The sequence below is a fragment of the Nematolebias whitei genome, chromosome 1 (assembly GCF_014905685.2).
Source record: "Nematolebias whitei isolate Nwh7 chromosome 1, NemWhi1, whole genome shotgun sequence".
Lineage (NCBI taxonomy): Eukaryota > Metazoa > Chordata > Actinopteri > Cyprinodontiformes > Rivulidae > Nematolebias > Nematolebias whitei.
This window is the reverse complement of record NC_056498.1, coordinates 16,001,309-16,012,278: the sequence shown is the minus strand read 5'-3', so window position 1 is coordinate 16,012,278 and position 10,970 is coordinate 16,001,309. Positions and strand designations below refer to the sequence as shown.

At 40.3% G+C, this 10,970-nt stretch overlaps 1 protein-coding gene across 1 annotated transcript; it reads right to left on the bottom strand.

Annotated features, from left to right (window-relative positions):
- Positions 1 to 4,499: 4,499 nt before the first annotated feature.
- On the bottom strand, positions 4,500 to 10,696 carry LOC119416131 (apolipoprotein L6-like). The gene is made up of 4 exons (XM_037683324.1): positions 10,601 to 10,696; positions 10,338 to 10,357; positions 9,701 to 10,115; positions 4,500 to 4,979 (listed from the first exon to the last, which is right to left on the bottom strand). Exons 1-4 carry the CDS (start codon positions 10,694 to 10,696, stop codon positions 4,500 to 4,502), a joined length of 1,011 nt encoding a protein of 336 aa, XP_037539252.1.
- Between the last annotated feature and the right edge of the window lie 274 nt (positions 10,697 to 10,970).

The window sequence follows — 10,970 nt, the reverse complement described above, 5'->3', positions numbered from 1 at the left end:
GACCTCATTTAGAAACTGTTTCAGTTCCGTCAGATTCTTGGGATGGCTGTAGCTATGATGAATTACCACACACCCATTCATTCGGTGTAAAATGGAAAACTTTCAATCACAAATTTGGGTTTTTTCCTACAATGACAAAATTAAAAATGTGGATGTATTTTGGTAATTTGTTGAAATGAAAAATAAAAATACTCCATTTTGATAAATAGTCACTCTTCATGCTTTTTACTTTAAGATGTTGGTTTTAGGTAGATGTTTAGAAGGATGACACCTCAATTGTATTCTTCTTGACTTTTATAGATTACTTACAATCCTTCCCCATACAACAGTATTTATCTCATTTATTATTATCAAATAAACATACATATTTTGATATATAATACATGGGCCTGTAGTAACTGTGACCTTTGAAAGTGTGCTTAGAAATGATCCACGGTGATCTGAATGGCTTTTCACTGGACGTTTCAAACATTCATTGTGCCAAATAAAATCCAACCTTGTTTAATGCTCTGCTTTTTTTTTTTACACAGCCATTAAAGTTTCTGTAGAAATGCTCAACAAGTTCAGGTTGGACTGGCGGATTTACTCCGGGACTTTCGGTTTTAGGACATAACCAGCTGTTCCGATCTGTACTTCCAGTGTCCATGTCTGTAAAAGGTCTGCTTTGAAGACTAGCCCCAAAAAATATCAAACTAATTAGATACATTTGTACAACTTGTAATTAATGTATCCATAATTAACAATTTTCAAAGAATAAAATTGTGACGTGATGCCAACTATTATTTGTCCAAGGACAACACACACAGACAAGCTCCACAGTTCAACACTATTGATTTGTTGGTTGTATTTAAACTCCTATTTGTTGAGCAGGCAGATAGGTTTGTAACAATTTAAACTGAAACACATTTAGAGCATAAGGACAAACGACAAACTGTGAATTATGAATGTTCTGAGCATCAGACTCAGATCTTTTTATTCTTTATATTTTTGCTATTTTTGGGTGTAACTAGGACCTTGAGTTCACAATTTTGTTCCCCCTCATGTACCGCAAGAGATGTGAATGACAATAAACAACCTTCAACCTTGAACTTAAAATGAAAAAGCAATGATACGACAAACTTACCGGTCAAACAAAAGCAGAAAGCGTTTGAATGTCAAGCTCTATTTTTGTGGCGCTCCACTGTTCTATTTGATTCCTAATATTGATATTGACTGATGTCTTATTCGGTTTTCTCTTTTTTTTTGCGTTTTTTTTCATATTTCCACCAAATCATCTTCTATGGGTTTCTACTTTCTTTGTTTCTGTCATATTTGTTTACCTGCACAGACTACACTCAGCCTACTGTTGGTTCATCAACTGGCCTAAGCTTTCATGTAATTTTTGTCGTGTTTAGATGTGCGTTTTGTTTACACCGAGTGTGGACCTGCATTTCAGAACTGCATAGTAACACATCTGGGAAACAACTAGAGCAGGGCTGTCCAATCCTGGTCCTGGAGGGCGACTGTCCTGCATGTTTGGCTTGTTTCTATGCTCCAACATGCCTGATTCAACGGTTAAATTCTCTTTTCATGTTCTGCAGAAGCCTGTTAGTCACCCAGTGGTTCAAACTTGGTGTGTTAGAGCAAAGAAATATCCTAAACATGCAGGATAGTGGCTCTCCAGGACCAGGACTGGACACCCCTGTTTTAGAGTAAACTCTTCAAGGTCCATGGTTCTTTATTGTCATTCGCATCACATGTGGTACGAGGTGGAACTAAATTGTGTACACAAGGTCGCAAATACTCCCCATAATACATATTGTAGAAGCAACTGTACCAAGGATCCAAGATATAAACAAAGAAATACACCAAACCAAGAAATATGCTAAACACTTAATAGTGCAAAACAATACGCCGAACAACAGCAGCATGAACATGAGTCCGTGTGAGCAGATGGGTATGAATACAGCAGTAAGAAATTGGTTCTACACTTAATGCTCCTTAACCTCCTTCCTGAGGGGAGCGGGGCAAAAAGTGTGTGTGCTGGGTGAGTGGGGTCCTTCATGATGCAGGTGGCCCTCTTCCTGCATCTGGAGGTGTAGATGTCTATGATGGTGGGGAGGCTGACTCCAACAGACTTCTGTGCAGCCTTCACCACTCTCTGCAAAGCTTTTCTTTCTGCAGCTGTGCAGCCTCCATGCCACATGTTGATGCTGGAGCACAGGATGCTCTCCACTGCACACCTGTAGAAGGAGGTGAGAACTGAGCTTCGCAGTCCAGCTCATCTCAGCCGCCTGAGGAAGTAGAGTCTCTGATGAGCTTTTTTCATCAGGCTGGTGGTGTTGTTTCCCCAGCTGTCAGGTGCACACCCAAGTTCCTGTAACTGTTGCACCATTTATATAATTCAGGATAATTGTTTCTATTGTTCATTTTATATTTTACAAAGAGTGCCAAATTCATATAAATATTTTGTGAGTATGCATATGTTCATGTTTTGGACCTTTTCTGTTTCCAACTAGTAAATACATTAAATGGTGCATATCAGTGAATCTGTGTATGACTTTTTAGACCGTAGGTCCCAGATTTGCTGATTGAGCATAGATTAAGTGCTGGGGACCAGAGTTTAGTGTGAACTGAGGCTGGATTGTTGCTGCTGTGCCTTCCCAAAGTCTCAGTGTATCACATCCTGAACAGGTCTCCGCTCTGCACAGGAACATGCCGCCAATCATGCACCCATCCTTCCACCTAAGGGTCAGTTTAGAGTAATCTCATCTAACCTGCATGGGGTGACTGAGAGGAAACTGGAGTAGTCGAAGAAAACCCTTGAGAACATGCAAACTATACACGTAATTTCTGTTCAGTTTATTTCTATAGCTCCAAGTCACAATAGAAGTTGTCTCAGGGCACTGTGCAGAAGCATCCACATCTATTCTAAAAGCCGATTAGTAAAAGTTTTCTATGTAAGGAAGCAGCAGATTGTGTTGAATCTTCACTTATGTATGATGAATGTAAAGCATGTCTAGGGAGAATTTCTGCCACAATTGTGGTAGACAATAAAATTTTATCTTATCTCAGTCTCCCATCCTGAGCAAGCACAAAGACATAGAAGGTCAGAGGTAGGAAGCATCGCACAAACTTGCAGTGAATTAAAATCTGAAAGCATTTTCTTGTTGACCTACAGTTAAAGCTCATGATTTTGGTGAAAACTTTGCCAACTACAGCACAAAGCATCATGAGAATAAGTTTTGCAGCATAAAGGACAGAATATCATGTGAAGACAACTGTATCCTGTTTTAAATTAAGTCTAACCTAAATTCAGCTAAAACACGAAGTTGACAAATGCTAGTGTTGTTGTGGAGTTCTCCAAGAAGACAAGTTAGTCTTGTACGAAGCAATTAAACTTTATGGGTTAAGGTTATTTCCTCAAACATTCAAGCACTGCTGCACTCTGTTAGTGTAAACAGCCTTAGGCTGGGGTATTTTTCCAACTAGTTGTTTCAGTTGCTTTAGAGTTGAAGTTGTTAGATTTATCATATTTTTATCACTAAACGTGCACATTTCATGAACCTCGCCATGTCTTTTGACCAGCAAGACGTGTCAACGTACTGTATTTTATTTGTAGTAAAAGTAAAATACGTTCTAGTTTGAACCAACACTCTTCTCATATACCTTATCTATCAAACACACTAGCATGCGTTACTCATCACCTGTCCATGAAATATGTTAAACTCACTAGTTGCAATTTAATGAACATGTTGACAACAAAAGAAAAGGGGAATTCTTAAGGTTTGCGTAAACAAGCTTTTAAGCTAACCAGGGTTGTTCGTCCACATTTTTGTCAGGCCTTCACGCAGGCATTGCTGAGAGAGCACACACCACTCCCACCCGCTGAACATTTGTTCCCTCCATCTGCCCAGTATCAGGTTAAACGTTTCACAATGCCGCAGTCATGTGATTAGACAGACAGGTTAACTACTTTTATTACAAAGAGATCCAACAACAACTGTAACACAGTAACTCTATACTCATAGTGCATTTATTATTTCAAGAAATGTTTAAACTTTACTACAAATGGTAAAGGGACTGCACTTATATAGCACCTTTCTATCTAATCAAGCCACTCAAAGCTCTTTACAACAATCTGTGCCCTCATTTATCCATTCATACAGCACTCTACTAGATCTATACAAAGACTAATCAGAGCTTTATCACATTCATACATCGATGGGGCACACATTGGAGGCAATGAGGGGTTCAGTGTCTTGCCCAGAGACACTTCAACATGCGACTGCTGGTGGAATCAAACCCCCAACTCTCCCATTGGAGGACGACTGCTCTAACCACTCAGCCACAGCTGCCCCTTCAATAAAATACCCCCTTCCCCCTAATATAACTTTCATAAAAATATGCCATGCAGCATCTTTCGTAACAGCTAAAACTACTGAAAATGTATTTTCCTGAAACTCCATTTTTATTTAATTTGGGTCACAGAGGGTTTGATTTAATCACTTCATCGTCCTTCACTCCCCAAGCTCAACAAGTCTCTTCAAATTCGCCTTCAACAGCTCGTCATCTTCGCCCTCCTCAACCTCCACTTCTATCCCGTCCATGGTTTTTTGCAGCTGTTCCTTGATTCTGTTCAGCTCCAGCAGTCCATCCTGCAGGTCCTTACAAACCTCACGGATCTTAGCAGCAAACTCAGTCTTGGCTCCCTTTTTCAGCTCCATAGAATCCTTCGCCAGGAAAAACACATCGAGAGCCAGGAAGAGGCCGGCCATAACTCCAGTAGTGATGCTCATTACCTGTGCAGCTTTAGCAGCACCACCAGCAACGCCCAAGACCTGGACGGTGCTAATCAGACTCTCCGTGTTGATCACTAAAGCCTTGCCGGCTCGACCACCCTCTTTCATTACGTGTTTGACGTTTTGGTTTAGGTGCTTCTGTGAGATGCTTTCAGCGTACTTCTCAAAGTTCCAGTCTTGAAGCGTCTCCATCCCTTCCTTTAGGTTAGATGAGTGAAGAAAAAAGTAGAACAAAAAATATTTAGGCCTTTGCATCCTAAGTTATGTCTACACTACTCTGGATAAAATTTAAACTTTCATGCTTTTACAAAAATGTTGCACTACATAAATCTTGCCACTAGGTGGCAATAACATCCACATTAAATATCAAACATGAATGGAAAAATGGAAAAAACTGTGGAAAATAAATTTTTAAAGTAGCATAACATAGATGTATGAAAGAATTTTAGGGCCACACTACGAAAAAATATTAAAAGCTATAAATTTACGAGAATAAAGTCGAATAAAGTCTTAATATTATGAGAATAAAGTTGTACGAGACTTTTTTTTTCAGCTTTCGTTTATTTATTTTTTTTCCCACGTGTCGGATCCACAATGCAACCTGTCAATCAATCCAGTAGGCGTGTCAGCAAATGACCAATCCGAAGCTAAATGCATTCAACCTTTATTTATACAGGTTAATCCCATTGAGCCTCGGGGACTCATTTACAAGAGAGACCTGAATTTTTTTTAACAGAGTGATGACAACAGTGGACAACAAAGACAACAATAGACAATCATAAAAGATACGTACGATTTTTTTTTTAACAAGTTAAAATAAAATGGCAGCCAAAAGGACAATCAAAAGGAAAAGTAGCGAGAACCCCCCCCCCCCCCCCCAGCTAGATTGTAAGGTGGTGTAGAAAACTAAGATCAAGAACATGTCTTCATTGGTTTTTGCCAGGAACTTAACAGACATTTAAAGCCACTTAGAGGTCAAGATTGAGAGCTTCAGATCTTTTTGCAAGATATTCCAGGAAACAAGAGCGGAGTAGGAGAAGGCCCTTTTGCCTAGTTCAGTCTGCACTGAGGGGACACTGCATATAATGATGTCCTGAGAGCACACGCTGTAGCTGCACTCACGCAGGTAGTAGGAGATGGCAACAGACCAAGAAGTGATTTAAAGATGAAAATGTACCAGTGGGAAAGTCTGCATGAAGTTAATGATGACCAGTTAACCAGTGAATACAGGGTGCTGTGATGGGTACGGTAGCTACAGCCAGTTATGAATCTTAGCGCACCATGATAGACAACATCCAACATCTGCTGAGTGTTTGTGTGAGCGTTAATGTAAATAATGTCACCGTAGTCAATGGAGAGAAGGAAAGTCGCAGTTACAAGGCATTTCCTCGCGTTCAGAGTTAGACAGGATCTGTTCCTGAAAAAGAAACCCAGTTTAACTTTCAGTTTCTTTACTAGGTTTTCTACGCGAAGCTTAAAGGAGAGATGAGAATAGACCAAGATACCCAAGTATTTATAGGAATAAACAAACTCAACAGGGACACCAGTTGAGGATAAAATCAGAGGAAGGACTGCTGGGACCGACTTCCTGTTTGAAAAAAGTATGCCTTTGGTTTTGTCGGCATTTAGGAAAAGTTTGAGATGGAACAAATCTGTCGAAGGCGTATTGCAAAAGCTGGAAAACGTTAGCAACTTTTTTAATTCAACAATAAACAACTGTGTCATCAGCAAAGAAATGTAAGGATGCATCAGGAATGCTCTGACCTACATTGCCTATGTAGATTGTAAAGAGGGTGGCTCCTAAGACTAAAGGCTCCAGTATACTGCCGCGTATGTCCGTTCACGCGTACGTACGCGTGTACTGTACACAGAGGGTTCAGACATGATACTCCAGCGTACACCCAAAGCAGCTGCAGAGCAGCTTCACAGACAAGGGGCATTTACCTTCGGGACAAATTGAGGTCGCCGATTGGTCATTTGCTGACACGCCTACTGGATTGATTGACAGGTCGGAAAAAAGAAAAAAAGCAAGCGCTGGCAGCCTCCGCCGCAGCGGTGTTCTGTGTTTATATGTTGTTAATAAAAAGATCTTAAAAATTTTAAAAAACAGAAAGCGCTGGCTCTACAGCCCACACATCAGACCAGCCCACCAGGAAATTTCCAGACCCTCCTGCAGCCACGCTGGACCTGAGTTTAATTCGCTCGTGACAAATTCCTCCATTTCTCACCATTTCAGTCAAGGTGTCAACGGAGGAGGAAGAGATCACTGCCTCTTGGCAAAAAAACAAAAGTAAAGGCCAGATCAGAGATGAAGAAGGGGGATTTAATACATTGGTGTCGCATACAAAACAGTCCGTCGCTGGGCAGTTTATTGTGCGACACCGTGTACGCGTATGTGGTCGTAAAAATTTGAGCTTTGCATGGAGGGTACGCTGGGGGGTACGCACGTACCTCTGCGTACGTACGTGCGTACCTCTGCGTATGGATGTACGCAGCAGTATACTGGGGGCTTAAGCCTTGTGGTACACCATTGTTAACTGTTAAATAACTGGAGGAAATACCATTATGTTGAACACATTCCCTCCGATCTGAAAGATAATTAGTGAACCTGAAATTCACTTAAATGATCCTTACCTGCAGAGAGCTGCGCTGCAGCCAATCAGAGCATACCACCTTACTATAAGCAGGTTCAAAATTCTGATACTGATAATAATCTGATGCTGATGTGTTGACAGATTAATTATCTCATTTGAAAAACCAATACCAGATTACAATTTAACAAGATGCTCAACATGCTTCATTTTACCACAGTTAAAATGCAGTAAACCCTGCATTATCGTGTCGGAGTTCGGCTAATATTACGACTCATTTAGCTTTGGATTGGACATTTGCTGACACGCCTACTGGATTGATTGACAGGTCGCATTGTGGATCCGACTCATGGATAAAAAAATAAAATAAACGAGAGCTGTAAAAAAAAAGACGTCTCGTACGACTTTATTCTCATAATATTAAGACTTTTTTCAACTTTATTCTCGTAATACTAGGACTTTATTCTCGTAATTTTATGGCTTTTAATTTTTTTTTTCTTGGCATGGCCCTAAAGCTCCGTCGTATATAGACCCTTTCCAAAAAAATTAGAATATCATGGAAAAGTTGTTTAACTTCCATAATTCCATTCAAAAAGTTTTTTAATAGATGATAGATTCAGGACCCACAATTTAAACAATTTCAAGTTTTTATTTTTTTATTTTTACATAATTTGGGCTTCCAGCTCATGAAACCCACAAAAACAGGATTTCAAAAATTTGAATACTGTGGAGAAATCAGCCCAAATGTTGCAGGACATGAATGTTTTAAACTGAGTGTGACACACTGATCATCTACTAAACTCAAAGCACCTGCACATGTTTCTCTAGGTGTCATTAAATTGCTTCAGTTTGATTCAATTGTCTCAGTTCGGTTCAATATGGGGAAGACTGCAGACATAACAACTGGCCAGAAGACCATCACTGATACCCTCCATAGGATGGGTAAGCTACAAAAGTTCATAGCTAAGGAGGATGGCTGTTCACAGAGTGCTGTGTCCAAGCATATCAATGGAAAGTCTAGTGGAAGGGCAAAATGTGGCAGGAGAAGATGCACCAGTAAGAGATGACCATGGTCTTCAGTGGATTATCAAACAGAGAAGATTCCAGAATCTGGCAGAGATCCAGAAAGAGTGGACTGAGGCGGGAGACACAGCTTCAAAACCACCACATTCAGACGCATCTGGGAGATGGGCTACAACTGTCGGGTTCCTCTGTCTTCTTTTCTTTTAAAGTGTGCCTTTCATTCGGAAATCAAGGTCCAAGGGTTTGGAGGAAGAAGGGTGAGGAACAGAGCTCATACTGCTTGAGGTCCAGTGTAAAATATCCACAGTCAGTCATGATTTGGGGACAATGTCCGGTGCAGGTGTTTATAAACTCTGCTTTCTTAAATCCAAGGTCACTGCAACAGTCTACCAGAATGTTTTAGAGGACTTCATGATTCCTTCTGCTGAGGATCTGTATGAAGATGCAGATTTCATCTTCCAGCAGGACCTGTCCCCTGCCCATGCTGCCAGAAGCACCAAAACCTGGTTTGATGCCCATGCCACAGTGCTTGACTAGCCAGACAACTCGCCGGATCTAAACCCCATTGAGAATCTATGGAGTATTATAAAGAGGAAAATGAGGAGCACCAGACTCAACAACAAAGGAGAGCTGACAGCATGAAGGAAATCTGGGCTTCCATAACTCCCAGGCAATGCCACAGGCTGATTGCATCAATGCCACGTCGCATCGAGGCAGTGATTAAGGCAAAGGGATTCCCAACTAAGTATTGAAGATTGACATATCATTTTGAAAGTACCATATTTTGATTGCTTTGTTGTGATCCTATTTTTTTTCTACCAACATTGAGTAGTGTGGCCTGATGTCTTCACAATATTCTAATTTTTGAAGTCCTGTTTTTGTGGGTTTCATGAGCTGGAAGCCCAAATTATGTAAAAATAAACAAATAAATACTTGAAATTGTTTAAATTGTGGGCCCTGAATCTATCACCTATTAAATATTAACGTTTTGAATGGAATTATGGAAGTTAAACAACTTTTCCATGATGTTCAAATTTTTTGGAAAGGGTCTGTTGATGCAGTTATAAAAAAAACAAAACCTTTTAGCAAGTTTTGGCTGTTAATGTGTTAACGCTATAAATTCAGATAACACAGACTCATATTAAGGGGTTTGTTGAAAATAAGTGGAGCCATTTGCATTTTGTTAATACGATTTAAGACCAAATCCTCAAAATCTCAAAGATTTTTTTTCTCAAGCACAAAAATGCTTTGCATATATGTTTATATTAATAGGACTGAAAACTGACCACCTGGTCAAGTCCTCACCTGTAAGAACTCTAGGCACTCCCTGATATCCCTGATCTCTTCCTGGTAGTCATGAATCATCTTCTCCACCTTGTTACGATCCGTCTTTGAGTGGACCGTGTCGGTGATGTTGGCCGACGCGCTCGTCACACCGCCGGCTGTAGCTATGCCGATGCCCACGGCTGTGACGATGAGCGACGTTCCCGCTGTGAAGGGGGCCAGAATGAGACCGGTGATGGTGGTGACAGACCCTGCGACGCTCGCCAACCCCCCGCCCATGCTAGCTGTGACCGTTTTTTTATGGAAGTTGTCTGCGGCGTCGGCCAAGGCAAGGAGTTCCAGGATGCGCTGCTGGAGTGAAGCGCCCCGCTGGTTGAAAACGCGAACAAAAAGACGCGCTGCCATGAAGACTCGATCAGCCGCCTCTTCAACCACACTAGAAAAAAAAGGGCAATTAAATCCTGTCAACGACAAACACGTACATGACAGTGTAGACATTTACAAAAATCTATTCTGTCAAGAAGAAACAATTTAGCTGATCTAAAACAGACTGTAAATGATGAGGTATTCTGAAAAAAACTAAACATTTTAAAAGCATAAAACTAAATCTAAAACATTTTTAGTTTACATACTCTTCAGCTTCGCCGTCTTTTTTTGCCTGATTCCACCCATCCCACCCTAAAACACAGAAAGACAGGTTTTATATCGATATAACATTTCAGCAGCAAAAAAAAAACAAAAACAAAAGATGATTATTAAAAAATCTGACAAACCCTCAACAGTTTTCCACCAAGATAACAGCTCCTCTTCATCCTGGAAAGAACCCACTTTTATCTCAAGCATTTGTTAAAATCAATTATTTAATTATAGACAATCATCAGTAATGATGTGCATTGTACCGCTGAAGAAAATCACACATACATCCAGAGGGTACAGTTGTGTCTCTTCACCGGGTACTGGTATTTCAGCCAGTTGGAGCGTTAGAACTTGAGTCTGCTGGTCAGAGAAGTGCCACATTATCAACAATCAGCACATAAAAGGCAAAAGCTGAAAAATTATGTCTTAATGTGTAAACTTTTTTTTCTTGAAAACCTAAATAGCTTTTATGCTTCAACACAATAAGATAAACCACTGGTCACATGATGCCATCATCATTGGTCATGTGCCAGTTAAAAGTGTTGGATTTTTATGTGTATTGTATCAGTTTACCTGCTTTAGTTTAGTTCTGCGTACAGTCTTAAAAAATTTATTAAAACTTCGTCTTGTTGAATAAAAACTTTGTTTCATGTTG